We start from the raw sequence: 23,619 nt of genomic DNA, 5'->3' as shown, positions 1-23,619 counted from the left end.
TCATTTTATCGCACTGTTTGAATTCTCGTATCATTTTGTACGTTTTATCCTATCGGAAACGATTCTATTTGACAGAAGAAGAGAGACTACGACAGCGCTCCAATTTGACTTTCAATAGTGCACTTTTATTTTTTTAGCATGTGTTCTGTTTGCTGTCCCTTTTAATGAAACACACCTGTGAACCTGGGTCGCTAAAATGACCAGAAGACGTGCTAAAGAAAATCTGAAAGAATGGCAATAAAACGCAGTCGGATTGAAAGGCTGTCAGTCTCGTAGGATTCAGCGCCTTCATGCTGTAATGTGTCCTGTAATCTGAGCCCCTGTGCTGGGGGGATCTTTCATGATTTTAAGATTTGAAATATTATAATTGAGGGTGACTCCGAAACATCTGTCCACTCAGCGAGCTTTATCATGTGCATAACAAGAAAGAGTCTTGTTGCAGCCCTACATCTGGTCCAGAGGTGTTCCAGTTCTACTCATACTCCTGCATGTTGAAGGCCGTCTGTGTGAGAGGACACCGACCACTCACACTGGTTGTGCTTCTCTCTCACGCCGTATCACTTCCTGTACCACGCCCTGACCTGAGAACTGATACAGTAACTGGGAATATGCTCCCCCACCACCAGACAACACCACAGCACTTTCTTCTGTAACAAAAAGAAAGAAAAAGGACACCACGGTCCGCCGCTCCCTCCTGCCGTCTGTCTCCGAGAGCCGGCGTGGAGCAGAAACACGGCGAGAGTCTTCGCCCGCCTTTATTTATTCCGGGTCGGGCGTCCACACGGCGGCGGCGTTGGGTTGAGTCCGGTCTCATTAAACGCGTCACACGGTGGTCTCGTACTCCATCACTTCTTTGGGCGTGGACAGGCAGCGGTACTGGATCCGGGGCGTGACGGGCGCCGCGCTCTCCAGCACCAGGATGGTTTTACGCAGCCGGCGGTCGATGAAGTGAGCGTCCCACGCCGGGTACTTCTTCCTGGGCAGATCTATCCGGATCACAGGCCCCTCTGTGCGGGGGGAGAGGCTGGGAACTGGAGCCTGCACCCCCCGCTGAGGCCGAACCTGAAACACGTCTCCGTCCACCCCCAAACCCTCTGGCCCTTTAGTCCTCTGCAGAGTCCTGGGGGGGCTGCTCACCACGTCGGGCGGGAGGCTAATCGCCGGGGAAGCTAGCAACTCCGCGGGCAAATCCTCCTTCTCTACGACCGGCCGCCACCCTGACGCGGGGCCGTCCGGGTGCAGCAGGCAGTAGTACACGCACATGAAGAAGCTGCCCAGTGCGTAGCTGCTGGACACCACGCACACCATGGCGACGGCGTAGAAGTCTGAGGACTCGCGGCTGCGATGCAGGTACCAGGCAGCGGTCAGGGCCACGTTCTCCAGCAGCACCGTCAGGCTGTAGATCAGCAGCCGGCAGCGGGTGCGGCCCTCCCTCACGCTGAACCAGCAGAAGATGTAGACGATGCCCACCATCATGTTGTAGATGATCTCCTCCCACTTGGACATGCAGAAGTCCGTCTCACCCTGGATGATCCAGAAGGTCATGATGCACCAGTGCGCCACCACGAAGATGCCGAAGTAGAGCGGGAACACGGAGGCGAACAGCGCGAAGGCCAGCGTCCGGGCCCCTATGGTGAAGAGGTGCCACAGGATCTGCACCAGGACGGCCTTGTAGCTCATGGGCAGCTTATCGTCCCGCGAGTCCCGCAGAACCTTCTGATAGGAGGCCACCATCCAGGACAGGGAGACCAGAGAGGCCGAGGCCGAGAGACCTGCAGAGACACAATCAGTTAGAGAGGGAGAAACACGTCTGTGAAAGGAAGTGTGGGTTTATTGATCAAAACCTTTCAGAGAGATGGTCCCAGTTAGCTGCGATAAGGGAAAAACATATTGGGTGGATACAGGGGCGGACCGGTTATCTGTGAGTCCTGGAGATTCACTTTTTAGCAGATCTGACGAAGTTGACCATTGATTGTTTGTGATGCTGAATCCAGAAACTGTCCACTTGTTTCGAGATCTCGAGCGAACACAGGGTCCTTTGTCTTGATCCCTGCTCACTGGTTTTAACCAGTGCAGATGTGTGTAGATCTCTGAAAAGGATCAACGCACACAGGGCTCCAGGACCTGATGGCATCCCTGGCCGTGCTCTCAAGGTGTGTGCAGTTCAGCTGGCAGATGTGTTCACAGACATTTTCAATAGGTCACTGCTCCAGTCTGTAGTCCCCACATGCTTTAAAGAGTCCATCATTGTCCCTGTCCCCAAAAAGACAAAACCCATCTGCCTCAATGACTACCGCCCAGTTGCACTCACCTCCATCATCATGAAGTGCTTTGAGCGGTTAGTCAAAACTTTTATCACCTCCTCCCTCCCTGACTCACTGGACCCCCTGCAGTTTGCCTACAGAGCAAACAGGTCCACGGATGATGCCATCTCCCTCACCCTCCACACTGCCCTCTCCCACCTGGACCAGAGGAACACTTATGTGAGAATGCTGTTCATTGACTACAGTTCAGCATTCAACACCATTGTGCCCTCCAAGCTCATCATTAAGCTCAGGGACCTTGGGCTCAACAGCGCCCTCTGTGACTGGATCATGAGCTTCCTGACGGGCAGATCCCAGGCAGTGCGGATGGGGAACATCACATCCTCCACCTTGACCCTCAACACCGGAGCCCCTCAGGGTTGTGTGCTCAGCCCTCTCCTCTACTCCCTGTTCACGCACGACTGCGTGGCCACACACAGCTCCAACACCATCATCAAGTTTGCTGACGACACGACCGTCATCGGCCTGATCACAGACGGCGACGAGACGGCGTACAGAGAGGAGGTCAGAGCCCTGACATCTTGGTGCCAGGACAACAACCTCCATCTCAACGTCAGCAAAACAAAGGAGCTGATTGTGGACTACAGGAAGAGGCAGAGAGAAGCACACACACCCATCACCATCGACGGGACTCCTGTGGAGAGAGTCAGCAGCTTCAGGTTCCTCGGGGTTAACATCAGTGAGGACCTGACATGGACACATCACACCAGGGTCATATCCAAGACGGCTCGACAGCGGCTCTTCTTCCTCCGCAGGCTGCGGAAGTTCAACATGGACTCCAGGATACTCTGCAACTTCTACAGGTGCACCATCGAGAGTATCCTGACTGGCTGCATCACCGCCTGGTATGGCAGTTGCACCGCCCTCAACCGTAAGACTCTACAGAGGGTGGTGAAAACTGCTCAGCACATCACCAGGACGGAGTTGCCATCCATGGAGGACCTCTACACCCAGCGGTGTAGGAAGAAGGCCGGTAGGATATTAAAGGACCCCCATCACCCCAGCAACAATCTGTTCTGTCTGCTGCCGTCTGGCAGACGGTACCGCAGCATCCGGACCAAGACCACCAGACTCAGAGACAGTTTTATACCACAGGCTATAAGACTGCTGAACTCCTGAGCTCTGTGAATGTCTACTCACATCTGTTTATAGTACACACACACATATATATTATACATATCTGCCATACACATCTGTTATACATAATATATGCATCTGTCCATACCTCCTCATTCAACAGTGTAAAGTATTTAAATACTTTCAATGTATTCCACATATGTATATATTTCACATCCTCAAATCTTTATTGTTAATATTGTAAATATTCTTCTCTCTTTTTCACTATTTTATTTATCTTTTGCACCATGTATGTTGAGTTGTTGGAGGAGCACGCGACATAAGATTTTCATTGCCAACATATACGCTGTATCTGCTGTGCATATGACAAATAAAACCTTGAAACCTTGAAACCTTGAAACCTTTATTTCTATTCAGTTTTAAGGTGAACCCTGGCTTTTATGATGTCCAAAACAACCTGTACCACTATTACATATCCTATGGACACTGATAGATACAATACATCATCCTCACCAAACAGTCGTAAGAGCTAAAAAGATAAATAAGGGTTTTTTTCCATCCAGAACAAATGTAAGCTCTAACCAGATCAACATCTGAACCACACGAGGCCGCACTACCACTTTTTGCAAACACACACAAACTGAGAGTTAGTGCAGAGTGTTAGGGTTTAAAAACTCGGCTTCAAAAACGTCTGGACATGAAACGCAGACTCTCAGAAGTCATAACTCATTATCCCGAACTCCGGGAGCTGTCGGGGGTTTCTGCTCCGCTGGGGTTTCAACCGGTCTGAATCTGAGCTCAGTTCAGACATCAGAGGGGTGTAATCTCTCCGTCAGAGGGCTGCAGATATGAGTGTGTATGTATTGGGATTTAATGTGAACCCTGGCTGCAGAACACCCCCCTACAGTGGTGCAGGAATGAGTCCTAAACCCCTGACATGACTCTAGCATTTTAGCACTTCCTTTCCCCGGATCTGGAGGTCAATGCTGCCTTCAGGTTCCAGTTCAGGAATACGGCCTCCCTCTGTACCATGCATAAACCTAAACTCCCCCCCCAAGTGTGGTGTTCGCAGGTTCCTCACCCTGCAGCGGCAGCACCTGGCCGGCCTGGATCATGATGCTGAGCTGCAGCACCAGCTGGGGGGCGCTCTTCAGGAAGGACTCCAGCAGGCGCAGCATGCTGATATCGGCGCTCGCAAACATCATGCGCCAGTAGTAGTGTCGGCGCTCCGGGTCTCTGTGCCAGCGGCTCTGCACGCCAAGGTACAGAGCGTGGACGTACCTGAGGATCAGAGGAGGATACAAAGACAGGTTCATCAGGACATGGTACTGCGAGGGACTGGAATCCGTCTCTGCTGGACCTGGATAAGCTAACAAGAAGAACTGCGTCTTCTATTGGGTTATTCCTAAATGCAGTTTGATGTGGTGGTAAAGCAGTGTTGCATCATGGGAGTTGTAGACTCTCCTCGTTGTCAGCCATGGTAGTACTTCTTCTGTTAATAGCGATTTAGTACAGTACAGTACAGTACAGTACAGTACAGTACAGTACAGTGCAGTACAGTACAGTACCGTGCAGTACAGTACAGTGCAGTACAGTACAGTGCAGTACAGTACAGTACACTACAGTACAGTACAGTGCAGTACCGTACAGTACAGTGCAGTACAGTACAGTGCAGTACAGTACAGTTCACTACAGTACAGTGCAGTACAGTACAGTACACTACAGTACAGTACAGTGCAGTACAGTTCACTACAGTACAGTACAGTACAGTGCAGTACAGTACAGTTCACTACAGTACAGTACAGTTCACTACAGTACAGTACAGTACAGTACAGTGCAGTACAGTACAGTACCGTGCAGTACAGTACAGTGCAGTACCGTACAGTACAGTACAGTACAGTGCAGTACCGTACAGTTCAGCACAGTACAGTACACTACACTACAGTACAGTACAGTACAGTGCAGTACAGTACAGTACAGTACAGTTCACTACAGTACAGTACAGTGCAGTACAGTACACTACACTACAGTACAGTACAGTGCAGTACAGTACAGTACAGTACAGTACAGTTCAGTACAGTACAGTACAGTACAGTACAGTGCAGTACAGTACAGTACACTACACTACAGTACAGTACAGTTCACTACAGTACAGTACAGTACAGTTCAGTACAGTACACTACAGTACAGTACAGTACAGTACAGTACAGTGCAGTACAGTACACTACACTACACTACAGTACAGTACAGTTCACTACAGTACAGTACAGTACAGTACAGTGCAGTACAGTTCACTACAGTACAGTACAGTACAGTACAGTACAGTGCAGTACAGTTCACTACAGTACAGTACAGTTCACTACAGTACAGTACAGTTCACTACAGTACAGTACAGTACAGTACAGTACAGTTCACTACAGTACAGTACAGTTCACTACAGTACAGTTCACTACAGTACAGTACAGTGCAGTACAGTTCACTACAGTGCAGTGCAGTACAGTACAAAGGCGTGAAATGGCAGTCGCGCTTGTGTCGCGTTCCAAAAATCTGGACTACACATTTTGCTACGGAAGTATGCGTCAAACCCTCCTTTCGTAGCTCGATGCGTTCGCGTCCGCGTAGCTTGCGTAAACTATGAAAGGGCCCCTAGGGTCTAAAAACACCGCTTCAAAAACTTCTGGACATCAAACGCAGACTCTCAGAAGTAATTACTCGTTATCCCAAACTCCGGGAGCTGTCGGGGGATTTCTGCTCCGCTGGGGTTTCACCAGGACTGAATGTGAGCGGAGCAGCGCTGAGGTTTTAATCAGACATCAGAGGGAGCGTCCCCTCTCCGTCAGACGGGGCCAGATATGAGAAGAGGTGCTGTCAGTGTTCACGGTGAAGGTTACAGCTGTCCTCGTTGTTGAACTGCTGACAAACACACACCCTATCCCCACCTCTATCATGACCTTGTATAATATACACACAACCTATTACACACACACACACACACACACACACACACACACCGTGCAAACATAACTCTGCACTAACGCGTTGACTCCGTGCAAACACACACATACAGTGGGGCAAAAAAGTATTTAGTCAGCCACCAATTGTGCAAGTTCTCCCATTTAAAAAGATGAGAGAGGCCTGTAATTTTCATCATAGGTATACCTCAACTATGAGAGACAGAATGAGAAAAAAAAATCCAGGAAATCACATTGTAGGATTTTAATGAATTAATTGGTCAATTCCTCTGTAAAATAAGTATTTGGTCACCTACAAACAAGCAAGATTTCTGGCTCTCACAGACCTGTAACTTCTTCTTTAAGAGGCTCTTCTGTCCTCCACTCGTTACCTGTATTAATGGCACCTTTTTGAACTCGTTATCAGTATAAAAGACACCTGTCCACCACCTCAAACAGTCATACTCCAAACTCCACTATGGCTAAAACCAAAGAGCTGTCAAAGGAGACCAGAGACAACATTGTAGACCTGCACCAGGCTGGGAAAACTGAATCTGCAATAGGTAAGCAGCTTGGTGTGAAGAAATCAACTGTGGGAGCAATTATTAGAAAATGGAAGACATACAAGACCACTGCTAATCTCCCTCGATCTGGGGCTCCACGCAAGATCTCACCCCGTGGGGTCAAAATGATCACAAGAACGGTGAGCAAAAATGCCAGAACCACACGGGGGGACCTAGTGAATGACCTGCAGAGAGCTGGGACCAAAGTAACAGAGGCTACCATCAGTAACACACTACGCCGCCAGGGACTGAAATCCTGCAGTTCCAGACGTGTCCCCCTGCTTAAGCCAGTACATGTCCAGGCCTGTCTGAAGTTTGCTAGAGGGCATTTGGATGATCCAGAAGAGGATTGGGAGAATGTCATATGGTCAGATGAAACCAAAATAGAACTTTTTGGTAAAAACTCAACTGGTCGTGTTTGGAGGAGAAAGAATGCAGAGTTGCATCCAAAGAACACCATACCTACTGTGAAGCATGGGGGTGGAAACATCATGCTTTGGGGCTGTTTTTCTGCAAAGGGACCAGGATGACTGATCCGTGTAAAGGAAAGAATGAATGGGGCCATGTATCGTGAGATTTTGAGTGAAAACCTCCTTCCATCAGCAAGGGCACTGAAGATGAAGCGTGGCTGGGTCTTTCAGCATGACAATGATCCCAAACACACCGCCAGGGCAACGAAGGAGTGGCTTCGTAAGAAGCATTTCAAGGTCCTGTAGTGGCCTAGCCAGTCTCCAGATCTCAACCCCATAGAAAATCTTTGGAGGGAGTTGAAAGTCCGTGTTGCCCAGCGACAGCCCCAAAACATCACTGCTTTAGAGGAGATCTGCATGGAGGAATGGGCCAAAATACCAGCAACAGTGTGTGAAAACCTTGTGAAGACTTACAGAAAACGTTTGACCTCTGTCATTGCCAACAAAGGGTATATAACAAAGTATTGAGATGAACTTTTGCTATTGACCAAATACTTATTTTCCACAATCATTTGAAATAAATTCTTTAAAAATCCTACAATGTGATTTCCTGGATTTTTTTTTCTCATGTTGTCTCTCATAGTGGAGGTATACCTATGATAAAAAATTACAGGCCTCTCTCATCTTTTTAAATGGGAGAACTTGCACAATTGGTGGCTGACTAAATACTTTTTTGCCCCACTGTATGTATCATCACATATATGCAGCAGCACTGGTTGCCATGCCGGACTGAAGCCGTCCTTTACTGTAGATGTGTCAGTGAACCACGAGGGAGTGTGTGTGTAAGGAGTGTGTGTAAGGAATGTGTGTAACCTTATTTTGTTCTGCACAGAGCCTGGGGACGTAACACACTCAGAAAATAGAGCATGGAGCAGTAACGAGGGTCACACAGTGACAGAGTTGCATTACACACACACGCACACACACACACACACAGCCTGAAATACGACACGCCTCCTCCTGAGCACTGACATTTAATTCTGCCCTCACTGATCGGCTCACCTGTCGGGCAGTGTATCAGTGACGGATCAGTGCTGGGGCTGAAACACACACACAGGTAATCCTCTCAAAGAGCACACACACACACACACACAAACACACACACTGATCTGCTTTTAATGGCATTACCGGTAATTCTGAGCCACCACGATGTTTTTAATGTGCTCACACACACACACACACACACACACACACACACACACACACACACACACACACACACACGGAGGAGTCTGGGGAGGAAATGGGTAATCAATAATTATTACCACAGAGGCAGGAAGAGAGAGAGCAGGGGGAGAGAGAGCAGGGAGAGAAAGAGAGCAGGGAGAGAGAGAGCAGGAAGAGAGAGAGAGCAGGGAGAGAGAGCAGGAAGAGAGAGCAGGGAGAGAGAGCAGGGAGAGAGAGAGCAGGGAGAGAGAGAGCAGGGTGAGAGAGCAGGGAGAGAGAGCAGGGAGAGAGAGAGCAGGGTGAGAGAGCAGGGAGAGAGAGCGCAGGCAGAGAGCGCAGGCAGAGAGAGAGAGCAGGGAGAGAGACCAGGGAGAGAAAGAGAGAGCGCAGGCAGAAAGAGAGAGCAGGGAGAGAGAGCAGGGACAGAAAGAGAGAGCGCAGGCAGAGAGAGAGCAGGGAGAGAGAGAGAGAGCGCAGGCAGAAAGAGAGAGCAGGGAAAAAGAGAGAGCGCAGGCAGAGAGAGAGAGCAAGGAGAGAGAGAGAGCAGGGAGAGAGAGAGCAGGAAGAGAGAGAGCAGGGAGAGAGAGAGGAGGAAGAGAGAGCAGGGTGAGAGAGAGAGCATGGAGAGAGCAGGGAGAAAGAGAGCAGGGAGAGAGAGAGCAGGAAGCGACAGAGAGCAGGGAGAGATAGAGAGCAGGGAGAGAGAAAGCAGGGGAGAGAGAGCAGGGGAGGAAGAGCAGGGAGAGAGAGAGCAGGGGGAGAGAGAGCATGGAGAGAGAGAGAGCAGGGGGAGAGAGAGAGCAGGAAGCGAGAGAGAGCAGGGAGAGATAGAGATCAGGGGAGAGAGAGCAGGGAGAGAGAGAGACAGTAGGGAGAGAGAGAGCAGGGAGAGAGAGAGCAGGAAGAGAGAGAGCAGGGGGAGAGAGAGATCAGGGGAGAGAGAGCAGGGAGAGAGAGACAGTAGGGAGAGAGAGAGCAGGAAGAGAGAGAGCAGGGAGAGAGAGATCAGGGGAGAGAGAGCAGGGAGAGAGAGACGGTAGGGAAAGAGAGAGCAGGGAGAGAGAGAGAGGTTTGAAGAAGATACAACTGCTGTTGTTGAAGAGTCCATAATCCTCGCCTTTAGTTTGTTACTTGTGGATCATAGTGACATCACTACGGAACACTCAGGCTCCAATTAGAACAATAAAGCATGGAGATGTGACATACACCTGAACATCAGCAGGAGAGGACTCTTTAAAGTAGAGACACTACATACTGACATACACCTGAACATCAGCAGGAGAGGACTCTTTAAAGTAGAGACTCTACATACTGATATACACCTGAACATCAGCAGGAGAGGACTCTTTAAAGTAGAGACGCTACATACTGATATACACCTGAACATCAGCAGGAGAGGACTCTTTAAAGTAGAGACGCTACATACTGATATACACCTGAACATCAGCAGGAGAGGACTCTTTAAAGTAGAGACTCTACATACTGATATACACCTGAACATCAGCAGGAGAGGACTCTTTAAAGTAGAGACGCTACATACTGATATACACCTGAACATCAGCAGGAGAGGACTCTTTAAAGTAGAGACTCTACATACTGATATACACCTGAACATCAGCAGGAGAGGACTCTTTAAAGTAGAGACTCTACATACTGATATACACCTGAACATCAGCAGGAGAGGACTCTTTAAAGTAGAGACGCTACATACTGATATACACCTGAACATCAGCAGGAGAGGACTCTTTAAAGTAGAGACTCTACATACTGATATACACCTGAACATCAGCAGGAGAGGACTCTTTAAAGTAGAGACTCTACATACTGATATACACCTGAACATCAGCAGGAGAGGACTCTTTAAAGTAGAGACACTACATACTGATATACACCTGAACATCAGCAGGAGAGGACTCTTTAAAGTAGAGACTCTACATACTGATATACACCTGAACATCAGCAGGAGAGGACTCTTTAAAGTAGAGACTCTACATACTGATATACACCTGAACATCAGCAGGAGAGGACTCTTTAAAGTAGAGACTCTACATACTGATATACACCTGAACATCAGCAGGAGAGGACTCTTTAAAGTAGAGACTCTACATACTGATATACACCTGAACATCAGCAGGAGAGGACTCTTTAAAGTAGAGACTCTACATACTGATATACACCTGAACATCAGCAGGAGAGGACTCTTTAAAGTAGAGACTCTACATACTGATATACACCTGAACATCAGCAGGAGAGGACTCTTTAAAGTAGAGACACTACATACTGATATACACCTGAACATCAGCAGGAGAGGACTCTTTAAAGTAGAGACTCTACATACTGATATACACCTGAACATCAGCAGGAGAGGACTCTTTAAAGTAGAGACACTACATACTGATATACACCTGAACATCAGCAGGAGAGGACTCTTTAAAGTAGAGACACTACATACTGATATACACCTGAACATCAGCAGGAGAGGACTCTTTAAAGTAGAGACTCTACATACTGATATACACCTGAACATCAGCAGGAGAGGACTCTTTAAAGTAGAGACTCTACATACTGATATACACCTGAACATCAGCAGGAGAGGACTCTTTAAAGTAGAGACACTACATACTGATATACACCTGAACATCAGCAGGAGAGGACTCTTTAAAGTAGAGACACTACATACTGATATACACCTGAACATCAGCAGGAGAGGACTCTTTAAAGTAGAGACTCTACATACTGATATATATTTTTTGGGGTTTAATCGTTAATCTCTGCAGCTGAAATGTCTTTAAAACACAACTTCTATCTGAGCATCCTCCTGTCTGCCCCCCCCCCCCCCCCCCCTCACACACACACACCGGATGCCTGGCGGCTGGCAGCAGTTCAGCCTGTCAGCCGCTATCAGGCCCTTCAGCCTGAGCACTGACCCACAGACCCAGTGCTGCTGTGTGTGTGTGTGTGTGTGTGTGTGTGTGTGTGTGTGTGTGTGTGTGTGTGTGTGTGTGTGTGTGTGTGTGTGTGTGTGTGTGTGTGTGTGTGTGTGTCTGATTTAAAAACAAACTGTAGAGATATGAGAGTCTGGATTTACCAAAAACACCTCAAGGTAAGAACGTCTGCCAACAATAGGAAGACGGAGATCTAATCCCGCTGAAACACACACACCGTTTCTGTTTCTATAAGAGGAGTGTGTGGCTGAGTTGATGAATTTCCCGGGAGATGATTGACCTAAAAGCACATCAGGGGGTGAGGGGGGAGGGTTGTAAAGGGGGGTGGGGTCTAAAAAAAAATCTCCCTTTCTAATCTGGAGAAACATCCAACAGTACAAAAAGACATGCTGGTGCTTAGAGCAGATAATGATTGTTTCATAACACACACACACACACACACACACACACACACACACACACACACACACACACACACACACACACACACACACACACACACACACACACACACACACACACACACACACACACACACACACACACACACACACACACACACAATGTGCATCTCCCCTTCCTTTATATCCACGCTATCTTACCTCCAGACCTGGGCCAGCTGCAGGATGTGTATGGCGGCCTGCAGGAGCCACACGCAGGCCCTGCAGCAGCCCCGAGCTCCCCCCCCGGTCCCCGGCCCCGGTATCACCCCCCCGGCCCCGGTGGCTCCGGAGCGGCCAGCGCCCCGCCGCTCGTCGCTGTCCTTGGTGCTGAAGTCACTGTCCTTGGTGCTGAAGTCGCCCTCTTCCTCTGCCGCGCCGCCGCCGCCGCTCGCCGCCACCACCGCCGCCGCCGCCGCCGCGCCGCTCTCGCAGAAATCGTAGGCGAACCATCGGAAGCTGAGCGCCTGCACCACCAGGGAGGGGACGACCACAAAGACCAGCGTCAGGGCGAAGCACCAGTACTGCCCCCGGAGGTAGTAGTCCGCGGCCAGCCACAGGTCCGACGCCCCGTCCGAAAAGAAGACCAGGAGGGCGCAGAGTGTCCAGCAGCAGTCCGGCAGGGAGCAGCGGTGCGCGGCCGGCCTGCTGGCTGCCCGCGGCGGGGAGGCGCTGCGAGGAGGAGCGGCGGCTGCACCGTCAGACTTAGCCGCCATGTTTGTTGTAGAGTGAGTAAGAGATGGGAAAATGATGGAAGGGAGGGAGGGGGGGGAGGAGGCTGTCAGTGTGTATGCAGGCGCGAGAGGGAGGGGAGGAGGGGGAGGGACCTCATCAATCAGAGAAATATGAGTTTAATTGAAATATGGAATCTGCAGGTCGGTGTTACAGAGGATTCATATGGAGCTGCATCAGGGGGCTTAATGGGGAATAATCACAGCTATTAAAGAACATCTCAAATGTTATTTAAAGGAAAACAAAATGTACTTTTTTACATTTAAAGAAATGGAAATATAAAAGCCAATTAAATCCAGACAGCGTTTATATACGCTTCCCTTTTATTTGAATAAAATATACCTCTTATATTTTATTTCTCCAGTTTATTTATTCTGTATTATTATGAAGGAGGAGGCTCTCAGTGGGTATGCATGTGTGAGAGGGAGGGGGGGGGCACCTCATCAATCAGTGATATGAGTTCAAATATAAGCTGCAGGTAAAAAAGAGGACTGTATGGAGCTGCTTCCGCAGGGTGTTGTTCAAGTTCAGTAATTAAACAATAAAGGCAAGTGTGTGTTTCCTGTTCTGACGGTCTGTCCGATATACTGACAGTAGTTCTGAATAGAAGTAGCTCTCCTCATTTCCCTTACCTTTCGTTTGTCTTGATATTTATTTTAACTGCTGTAATATTTTCCATCTCATTATTTATTTGTATTAAAATGTTTAGTTTTTATTAATGTTCTATTTTCTAAGTTATCACTCATTATTTTTTCCCCATTTCTCTTGCTGTTTATGTCTGCACGGAGCCACAGTTTCCTAAATGTGAAACATCACACTTATTATTCTCTGTAAATAACCCTCACAGAATTGCTTTTCCCTCAGATAACGAACTTATAATGAATGCTTTAATGACACCGGGCCTTTCTCCCTTATGGCCGAAAATGTCAGAATTTTGTGGAAAAAGGTGAATATTTTAAAGCTCAGTCTTTGGACGAAAGCAGGATTTTATGCTGGGATGTAAACAAACCCTTCAGGCTGCTCCTGTCCGTACGACACACACACACACACACACACACACACACACACACACACACACACACACTAAACAACAGACAGAAATAATGAAAATGTACTAAAATTTAATCATTCATAAAAGCTGGAAAATCATCTGTGACAGCGATATTAGAGTCGGTTTAGTACAATATATTTCAGCCTCAAGACACAAATCACCACCCCCCCTTCAGTCTATAAAATACTAATTTCCTTAGCTGTATTATTATGCAAAAATGGAAGTAGAATATATTACGGGGAGCGTGGAAGGCTTGCAGCTCTCGATAAAAAACAAAGTCACTTAGGAAAGATGTTACGGCCGGACTGGAGGTCCGCTGTTAGTGCAGGGTCTCCGTCTGCGACGCACAACACGATGGAGGTTACTGTAAAACATTTAGGATTCAAACCGACGCGCTCTTCGTGTACACTAAAGAAAGACACCTCGGAGAAGAACAGGTAAAAAGCCGCCATCGGGACGACAGTAAAACTAAAAGGTGGATTTCTTCACGAAGCAGAGAAGAGAATCTGAGAGTATGTGCCGTCTCCTGCCGTGGTTGAGAGGTGAAGAAGGGTCTCCACCGGGCGAACCGTCCGTCGCTACACCGCTCTGCAAACAAGACCACGTATCGTGTTAAATACTGTGGAGGAAACGACTAAGATACAAGCAGAGCAGGGGATACATGCAGGAGTGTGACGTTGACTCTGCAGCTCTACAATGTGGTGGAATTGGTTTCCAAATGCTCTTTTCCCTTTATTATCTTAGTGTCTGCACCTCCTAGTATTTGTTCCGGCGCTTTAACTGCTAAATATAGACTGTGGGATGCTTTGGGAGAGGCTGGCTGGTGATGGTAAGTCTACTACATAAAGTACAGGGCGACATTTGGTACTTTGAAGTACAATTACAACTCTCCAGCAGCAGATGGAGCCACAGCATTCACAAAGGACTCTACTTTGAAACAAGTGAAACAGAAACAGGTCACCAGGAAACCCCCCTACTGACATTAACACTCATTCTCTCCAGTCAGTGGAATAAACTCCTGGACGTGGATTCAGAGGCTTTCTTTCCACTGGTCTTAAAGAAGAGATGTTATAAAAGCAACACAGCCCAGAATACTAAAGGATGAAACTCTTATTATGGATTGAAAACACACGGGACATCAGTTCCTGCTTTCCATTCATCACGTAGAAACAGGAGGGGCTTCAACTGATGGTTCGAGGAATAAAACAGAGGTATCGGGATGTAAACCCGAGGGGTCCTGCCGCTGCAGCACAGTGCATGCATGACTGATAATCCTGCAGTCGGCTCTCCTGTCTGAATACATGCATGTAACCCCCTCACCTGCCTGAGCTGCAGCAGGTTTTTACAGCAGCGTGCAATTCGACTTCTTTTTTGTCTTCTTCTTTTCCATCGGCGTTTTCCTGTTGATCTGCCTCACCAGGTCATAGAAAATCTGCACAGAGACAAGCTCAGTAAATCAGGAATAACATCCCACTAAGAGTTATCACCCGATGCGTTCAGGGGCATGTACCTCATTAACGTTGATCTTTGATTTGGCTGAAGTCTCTAAAAAGGCACAGTTGCTCCACTGCCGGGCCAGGTTCTGCCCCTGCTCTTTCCCCACCACCCGCTCGTCCTCCAGGTCACACTTGTTGCCCACCAGGATCATCGGGACCTGATGCATCATGGGAAATATCAAGAGGTTAAAGGCAATAATAGATAAGATTCACCTTCAGTATCATTGCAAAGTGTAGTTCAGCAGCCAACAGGTGGTAAAATATATTTAGCTGTGAACAGATTCATTGAGGCTGGGCCTGTGTACCCACATACCTTACAGGTACACTTCACCTTCTGCCTGATGGTTTTAAGAATTCCCCCTCTAATATCGATCTAATACTGCTGAAAAATGATACATCTCACCAGAAACTGGATTTTACAAGACTATCTCACTGAATAGAGCCTGAACGCACCATCGGTCAACACCACGTGACCTCACTTTTCCAGATGCTAACAGCTACATGCTAACAGCTAACGAACTCTGCTGCGGTTTTCAAAACGGACTGCCTTCAGACTTTAGTGCAGATATATTTGAATAGTGTTTTCAGATGCATCGGAGGAAGGACTGAAATATAAAGTGATGCACTGAGGTTTAAACTGCTGATATCTTTCTTAGTTTCTCCACAGAAAAATAAGAAGGAGCTAAACACAGAGCGAGCCTTCATGAATAAATTAAGTGCAGACTCAGCGAGCAGCACATCCTCTCTGAGTCAAGAAAAGACGTCTCACAACAGCGCTGACATTTCCTCCTCTCACAGAGTCCCTGAACCCCCCACAGCTCGGGCTCTAATGAAGAGGAGGAGGTGGAGGGTTTCAGGAACTCTGACTAAAGGTCAGCGCTGAGGAGAAGCATCAGAAATACAAGAGGAGGAGGGGGATGATGTCACTATCACTTCCTTCTTTTACTCTGGTCCATGAAATATTCCTTTATACTTCGAGACGTCACAATGCTAACATCAGCAGCAGTAACAAACAGCTCATCATTCCCCCTCTAATATTCAATACTGCTCCGGAAACTTCTCCAAAAACTCATTTTTTATAAGTTTAACAACGTTATAGTTTCCCTTAATATTCATTTTAACCAGAAATGTCTAAATGTGGCGTTTCCAGCCGGTCTAATCTGGAGGAATGCAAATCCCAAAGATATTCACTTAAAACAAGAGATTCAACATGACTGAAGAAGAGGAGATCGTGAGCGGAGGAATTCAGAATAAAACTCTTGTTGGAACCTAATGTTCCAAACCATGCTAACAATAACAGGTATTCATTGATCATAATGTGTGTGTGAAGGAGAACGCCAGCATCAGGTGTAATAGCAGAGTGTGTGTGACTCACGTCCTCGGTGTCCTTCACCCGGAGGATCTGCTCTCTCAGGTCCTGCAGGTCGTTGAAGGTGGACTGAGCGGTGATGGAATAAACCAGAGCGAAGCCCTGACCGTTCTTCATGTACAGGTCCCGCATTGCCGTGAACTGCTCCTGCAGGTCAGAGGGGAGGAGGAGGAGGAGGAGGAGGAGGCGTCAGCACCACGTTTACACACCCAATACATTTATTATATTTAGCCTTCTGCAGGACTTACTGTTCCGGCCGTGTCCAGGATCTCCAGCATGCACTGCTGCCCGTCCACCTCCACCTGCTGTGGGGTGGGGGGGTGAATAATAAGGTGAATATTTGAAAGAAAACGGAGGTATTTAATATCTAAGGATTGGAGCATGCAAGCGTTTTAGGTCAACATTGGTTATACATAGTACAGTGTGCACATTTCACTTCAACTTCCTTTTTGTCTAAATATTTTCTTCCAAATCTAAAATAGAGCTGCTGTTAAGACGCCAGGTTGTCCAATTATGCATTTAGGAAACTAATCTCTGTATCCCGCGCTGCCTACACAGAGGTAATATCTCAAAGCTTTATTTAGAAGTGTTTTCCCAGCTTACCTTTCTGTATGAGTCTTCTATTGTGGGGTCGTACTTCTCCACAAAAATGCCTTGCACGAACTGGACTGTCTGAATAATAACCAGAACGAAACGGAACATGACTTATTCTCTACAGATAGAACATGGTACAGTCATGCCTGTTTTCTGTATAATAACCAAAAGTCACAGGAAGAGATGTTTATTATTAAAATACATTTGAAATATCCCGTCACAGAGTGAAAATCAAACCTCTCATTTAAAGCACGCATCATAACCATGTTCATAGCGCTGTTTCTGCAGCAGCTCCACTCACCAGTGCAGATTTTCCCACGCCTCCTGAACCCAGCACCACGAGCTTGTATTCACGCATGGTGGAACGTCACTGACGGGGTCTGGAAACACACGGAGAAACAGAGAGAACCTGAGACAGGCTCTGTTGATAGGGACTTGAGATGTACTGTTATGTGTTTTTAAAAAGCATGTGTATAGCATGCATCCAGGAGGAAGAGCAACAACAGCTGGGATCTTTTCAAATCCTTTATAATCAACCGGGCTGAAGGTGATCATGTGTTCACTCTTGACTCAAACACACACTCCCTTGTGTCCGTTTTTTCCAGTAGCATAGATATGTAAATGGTACGATAACAATTTAAATGCAGTTGTAACCCGAGACACATACTCAGACTCTAAAACTAACTCCACGCCTCCTGCCTCCATCAAAAGACATTCAAAGAGTGTTTTTTGGGTCATGTTTTTGGTCATAAATGTTCCGCACCGTGCGTCTGTAACAATGACTGCTGTGACATCATCACATCACAACGCGGCTCCGCTGCCAGAGAGTGAGCTCAGTGTTCCTCCCACCACCGGGGGAGCAGCTGTGAGACGGCCGGGCGACGCCTTACAGAAAACTAGAATCAGAACGAGCTGCAGGAATACACCCTCCTTCACTTCAGAGAGTCGGACACTAACCGAAGTTAGACGCACGGCAAATAATAAGGAGGAATAAAAAGTTCAATCAGACGGTTTGCACAAACAAGGGAAGTGTTGCAGTGTTTTATTGCATGGATAAATAAAGAGTTGCAAAGGAGGTAAACTGGCAATGAGAGGAAATATATTTTAAAAAAGCATCTTTTAAATATTTTAAATATGGAACAAAAGAAATAATGTACATGAAAGTGGGGCACCATTTTTGAATCAGGCGGTAGTATTGAGCATGTATGTTTAAAATCGCCACAGAAGATGTGATGCAATGCAGACATTACATCTGAGCCGTAAGAGTTAGTGTGGAGCCATGAAGTCGGGAAGAAAGCTGCTAATAATGTCAGAGTCAGGAGGTCGGAGGTCAGAGACCCTGTGCCGCAAATAACTTCCTGTCATTACTGAGAGAGACCTGCATGAACTCCATCAGCCTGACACAGATTCACACGGCCTGGAAACTATATTAATATACAGTCAGATAAAATGACCACAGGCAGGAACATGTTGAAGATGAAGTCTTCAGCAGCTTTGCTAATAATACCAATAAATGCATCAGAAACCCCTCGAGTTCAGAAGGCTTTCCCTATTGGTTCTCATTTTCCGCCATGGTTTATTTCATTTTAGTTTGAACGTGGAAAATGTGTGACTGAAAAGCCCAACCCTGATATTTAGGGCCGAGCGATATAACCCAGATATAATATCTTGATTTGTTTTAGGCTTATCGTGATACATGTCGTGATATTTTGCAATCCCTTTCAATACCTACCACACCTGTATGAAGATTTTAATTTAGATATTCAGCACTTTGTTTTAGCTTTGCATTTTCTGTGAGACGCCAGGAAGCAACAAACTGCTCTGACTGCAGGACTGTTTGTTGTTATATATTAAACGGCACATACTTTACATGACTGATTATCCAGATCAGACACAGATCATATTGAACATTGATAATGTTTATTATCCCAATTCCTTTTCTAACCTTCAAAACATAATGCTGAGGATGAGAGCGTGCAGCAGCCAATAATCATAGAACAACGAGTGGTGAAAAGAGGGGTTTCAGTGTGTTCTAAAGGGCATTCCGAAAATGCTAATGTGATCTTCATTTGATGTTCAAAGGCCAAAGAGAGGGGGGGCTGCTCACTAAAATCTCATTAACGACCCTCTTTTGAATCCCCGAATCATACGACATCCGTCAGACAAAACAAGAAGCGCTCTGTCGCCCTGTGTCCCACATTTGCAAGTCTAACGAGGAGGGTAGCGTCCGAGCAAGAAACCCAGAGCGTGAGGCGGACCCACAAAGAGCCATTGTGACGACCCGCCTCTTCTGAAGTACACCATGCAAACACAAAATGGAGATCCGAGTGGTGGGGGGGGGGGCTTGCAGGACCACTGCTCTGAAATCATCCCCAGGGCGAGGGCAGCTCAGAGTGACGCCTGATGCATGTGTGACACAAATGATTCTGCGTACACCGCTCTGAGATTCAGATGTTAGTGGGTGTGAGGGTTTGAGGCCGGGACATCAGATAGGAAACGGATCTGAGCCTCAGAAACACACTCTTTAAAAGTGTGCTGACGACAGCGCCTTCATCCCACCCTCCGGACCGGGAGGTTAAATCCACCCCCCCAGTGTACAGATAATAAAAGTGCATTGTATGAAACAGAACAGCACAGTGATGCAGAGGAAGGACCTACTGTGTTCACGGCTGCTGCAGAGGAGGACTCCCTCTACATCTGGGGAGGGGGGGGGGGCAGGCAGATCCTCAGGTACACTGATGTCAGCGGGCGGGCAGGCCAGGTGTGGGGCAGAAAAACCAGGCTGCACCGCAATGTTCAGACAGGAAGTCGGCCCTGTTGGACAGACAGTGGAAGTTAATTTAAACTGGGAAACTGCGATGAGGAGATTTATTCAGAAAAGGATAAGCACCTGACACGTGTACACGGAGGATTTGAGCTAAAATAAGAGGATTATAGCAAATATTTAAGCACTTTGAACAGATCACTGATGAAGCTGGATTAGATGAGGGATCAGAACGGCAGACAGGACAACATGTAGACATAATTAACACCAAACTCCTCCGGAAAAACTGCAGTTAGAGGAATAGGTACTGAAAGACGGTACAGATAATAAACACGTCAGTAAAACTCATTTAAAATATACTGATAGTAACGTGTGCTGTGTGGGTTTACTCTGTACTCCATGTAAATCTATTTCTATTAGCATTGTCTACATCTAACGTAACACTAGTTTTGTTTTTTGTTTATTGATGGACATTTTTCACTTAGTCCTGTGTGTGTATTTTCTCTGTGCAGCTTTTTGTCTATTTGTGAAAATATAGCGTGTGGAAACTGTGTTCACATGCAGATCAATAATCAACTTGATATTATTTAAAAAGAAGATGTTGCTTTAGAAGGAGGGCTTTTAGTTGTTGATTCAAAGTATTATTTAAATATGTATCTGGACACCATCTGTTGAGTTGATGCATAAAAGGCTAAACTTTTTCCTAGAAAGACCTGTCGCTGATCAACACTAACAATATTACTATTTTACTGAGGACTCAGGTCTGGTACTTTAGTAAAGTAGAAGTACTCAGGTCTGGTACTTTAGTAAAGTAGAAGTACTCAGGTCTGGTACTTTAGTAAAGTAGAAGTACTCAGGTCTGGTACTTCAGTGAAAGTAGAAGTACTCAGCTCTGGTACTTTAGTGAAAGTAGAAGTACTCAGGTCTTGTACTTGAGTAAAGTAGAAGTACTCAGATCTTGTACTTGAGTAAAGTAGAAGTACTCAGATCTTGTTCTTGAGTAAAGTAGAAGTACTCAGGTCTTGTACTTGAGTAAAGTAGAAGTACTCAGATCTTGTACTTGAGTAAAGTAGAAGTACTCAGGTCTTGTACTTGAGTAAAGTAGAAGTACTCAGGTCTTGTACTTGAGTAAAGTAGAAGTACCAGAGTGTAGGAATACTCTGTCACAGTAAAAGTATTCTAAATGTTCCTCCAGTGAAAGTAGAAAGTACTCTCCTCTAAATGTACTAAATGTTTACTCCTCGAGTAAAAGTACAAAGTATCTCAAAACTTGCACTAAGTACTTCAGCAACACACGGTTCATTGTATAGTAAAGCTTTGAACAACTTTATTTTCCTGACAGTTTTCAGCTCGGTCTCTCTGGAAAGGAAGGGTGTGGCTTTAGTTTCAAAACGACTTGGACCGAAACACGGGTCAAGACCATCTGTATAAACCGTCAAGACTGAGGGCTCCAAATACCCTTAATAATTATCTACCGTTAGGTTTGAAAAGTTGTCACTGTTAATTTTTAAACTCGTTTAGCAATGACTGCTCAGATGTTAGCATTGAGCTAGCGACATATGCTAACTAACATTACTGGGTGTTAGCGTAGAATAAGAATTAGAAACACAAATAATGTAGTCACTAACAAAGTAACGGAGGCTAAAAAGACAACATATTGCCGTCTGACAAACATTAACTCTATTTAAATCGATGAACTGTTTAAATAACATCGCAAATTAGCGTTAAAGCTAGTTAGCAAGTTAGCATCAAAGTTAGCATTAAAGTTAGCATCAAGCTGAACTAACACATCTGTTTTAAATGTGTTCTATCTAACGTTTGTTTTTAAAGGGAGGGTTGTGTTTCTGTTAATAAACCACGACACATGGAAGCAAGTGAGATATGAAGGGATACTGAAGTATTTCACTATAAATCCTGTTGTTTGTAACTCGTTATTTAGAGATTAGCTGAAGTTAGCTTCTCAAAAAAACACTAAACTAGCTTGTAAGCTAAAGCTGTGTAACTCACAAACATGATTTTCTACAGTGAAGTCAGGACTTGTTTGTCACCGGGAACAGTAAGATGTTAGCGGACTAATTATGGAACTAATTAAGTTTCCCAGCTGGATGATTAGCTGTTAAAAAGCTAATTTGTTTCTCGGTAAAAAGCTCCACTTACCGTGTTCTCCGCTGCTAAAGCTCACTGTGGATGAAGCGTAATGATTGGACCAGTCTCAGCCAATCACAGCTGCTAATGTGGCCCTGGCTCAGCCAATCATGGTGCTAGTATGGAAAAGGATGAGCTAATCACAGCAGGCAATGTAGGCCAGATTCAGCCAATCATATTGCTAGTATGGAAAAGGCTCAGCCAATCAAAAACATTAGAGAGAGAGAGAGAGAGGGGAAGGGAGAGAGAGAGAGAAAGAGGGAGGGAGGGATGGATGGATGGATGGATGGATGGATAGAGAGACAGAGAGAGAGGGAGGGAGGGGAAGGGAGAGAGAGAGAGAGAGAGAGAGAGAGAGAGGGAGGGAGGGATGGATGGATAGAGAGACAGAGAGAGAGGGAGGGAGGGAGGGAGGGATGGAAAGAGAGAGAGAGGGATGGATGGATAGAGAGCGAGAGAGAGGGAGGGAGGGAGGGATGGAAAGAGAGAGAGAGGGATGGATAGATAGAGAGAGAGAGAGAGGGAGGGAGGGATGGATGGATGGATAGGGAGGGAGGGAGGGAGGGATGGAGAGAGACAGAGAGAGACAGAGAGGGATGGATGGATGGATAGAGAGAGAGAGAGAGAGAGAGGGAGGGAGGGAGGGAGGGATGGAGAGAGAGAGAGAGACAGAGAGAGAGACAGAGAGGGATGGATGGATAGAGAGAGAGAGAGGAGGGAGGGAGGGAGGGATAGAGAGAGGCAGAGAGAGAGGGAGGGAGGGAGGGATGGAAAGAGAGAGAGAGGGATGGATGGATAGAGAGAGAGAGAGGGAGGGAGGGAGGGATGGATGGATGGATAGGGAGGGAGGGAGGGAGGGATGGAGAGAGAGAGAGACAGAGAGAGACAGAGAGGGATGGATGGATAGAGAGACAGAGAGAGAGGGAGGGAGGGAGGGATGGAGAGAGAGAGAGAGAGACAGAGAGGGATGGATGGAGAGAGGGAGAGAGAGAGGGAGGGATGGAGGGAGGGATGGAAAGAGAGAGAGAGAGACAGAGAGGGATGGATAGAGAGAGAGAGAGAGAGGGAGGGAGGGATGGAGAGAGAGAGAGAGACAGAGAGAGAGACAGAGAGGGATGGATGGATAGAGAGAGAGAGAGAGAGGGAGGGAGGGAGGGATGGAGAGAGAGAGACAGAGAGGGATGGATGGAGAGAGGGAGACAGAGAGGGAGGGATGGATGGAGAGAGAGACAGAGAGGGATGGATGGAGAGAGGGAGAGAGAGAGGGAGGGATGGATGGAGAGAGAGACAGAGAGGGATGGATGGAGAGAGGGAGAGAGAGAGGGAGGGATGGATGGAGAGAGGGACAGAGAGGGATGGATGGAGAGAGGGAGAGAGAGAGGGAGGGATGGATGGAGAGAGAGACAGAGAGGGATGGATGGAGAGAGGGAGAGAGAGAGGGAGGGATGGATGGAGAGAGGGAGAGGTGATGGAATATGGAATAGGATCTAAATGTGAAATGAACAGCTTCGAGTCCAGCAGTGAAATAGAG

The 23,619-nt window shown here is 46.9% G+C and overlaps 2 protein-coding genes across 3 annotated transcripts; both read right to left on the bottom strand.

Moving 5' to 3' along the window:
• Positions 1–545: 545 nt before the first annotated feature.
• xkr7a (XK related 7a) lies at positions 546–12,653 on the bottom strand. The gene is made up of 3 exons (XM_063879920.1): positions 12,100–12,653; positions 4,483–4,682; positions 546–1,772 (listed from the first exon to the last, which is right to left on the bottom strand). The coding sequence occupies exons 1-3, from the start codon at positions 12,651–12,653 to the stop codon at positions 823–825; spliced, it is 1,704 nt and encodes a 567-aa protein (XP_063735990.1). The 3' UTR covers positions 546–822.
• Positions 12,654–13,770: 1,117 nt separating this feature from the next.
• On the bottom strand, positions 13,771–22,224 carry LOC134862380 (ras-related protein Rap-1A). Of its 2 annotated transcripts, none has more exons than XM_063880289.1 (9): positions 22,101–22,224; positions 19,838–19,993; positions 17,481–17,559; positions 17,189–17,257; positions 16,834–16,890; positions 16,592–16,732; positions 15,231–15,374; positions 15,041–15,152; positions 13,771–14,308 (listed from the first exon to the last, which is right to left on the bottom strand). In XM_063880289.1, the coding sequence occupies exons 3-8, from the start codon at positions 17,535–17,537 to the stop codon at positions 15,063–15,065; spliced, it is 558 nt and encodes a 185-aa protein (XP_063736359.1). In that variant the 5' UTR covers positions 17,538–17,559; positions 19,838–19,993; positions 22,101–22,224; the 3' UTR covers positions 13,771–14,308; positions 15,041–15,062. The 2 variants fall into 2 exon arrangements, with proteins under 2 accessions (XP_063736359.1, XP_063736366.1); XM_063880296.1 differs by having other exon boundaries at positions 15,045–15,152.
• Between the last annotated feature and the right edge of the window lie 1,395 nt (positions 22,225–23,619).

This window comes from Eleginops maclovinus, chromosome 1 (genome assembly GCF_036324505.1).
Source record: "Eleginops maclovinus isolate JMC-PN-2008 ecotype Puerto Natales chromosome 1, JC_Emac_rtc_rv5, whole genome shotgun sequence".
In the NCBI taxonomy this organism is placed as follows: domain Eukaryota; kingdom Metazoa; phylum Chordata; class Actinopteri; order Perciformes; family Eleginopidae; genus Eleginops; species Eleginops maclovinus.
The sequence above is the reverse complement of the archived record's forward strand: the minus strand, read 5'-3'. Positions and strand labels throughout refer to the sequence as shown.

Coding starts and splice junctions, on each gene's coding strand:
- xkr7a (XM_063879920.1), bottom strand. CDS start 12,653: ATGGCGGCTAAGTCTGACGGTGCAGCCGCCGCTCCTCCTCGCAGCGCC. Junction 4,683..12,099: donor CAGCTGGCCCAGGTCTGGAG/GTAAGATAGCGT, acceptor TCTGATCCTCAG/GTACGTCCACGCTCTGTACC. Junction 1,773..4,482: donor CCAGGTGCTGCCGCTGCAGG/GTGAGGAACCTG, acceptor GTGTCTCTGCAG/GTCTCTCGGCCTCGGCCTCT.
- LOC134862380 (XM_063880289.1), bottom strand. CDS start 17,537: ATGCGTGAATACAAGCTCGTGGTGCTGGGTTCAGGAGGCGTGGGAAAA. Junction 16,891..17,188: donor TAGAAGACTCATACAGAAAG/GTAAGCTGGGAA, acceptor CCCACCCCACAG/CAGGTGGAGGTGGACGGGCA. Junction 16,733..16,833: donor TCCTGGACACGGCCGGAACA/GTAAGTCCTGCA, acceptor TCTGACCTGCAG/GAGCAGTTCACGGCAATGCG.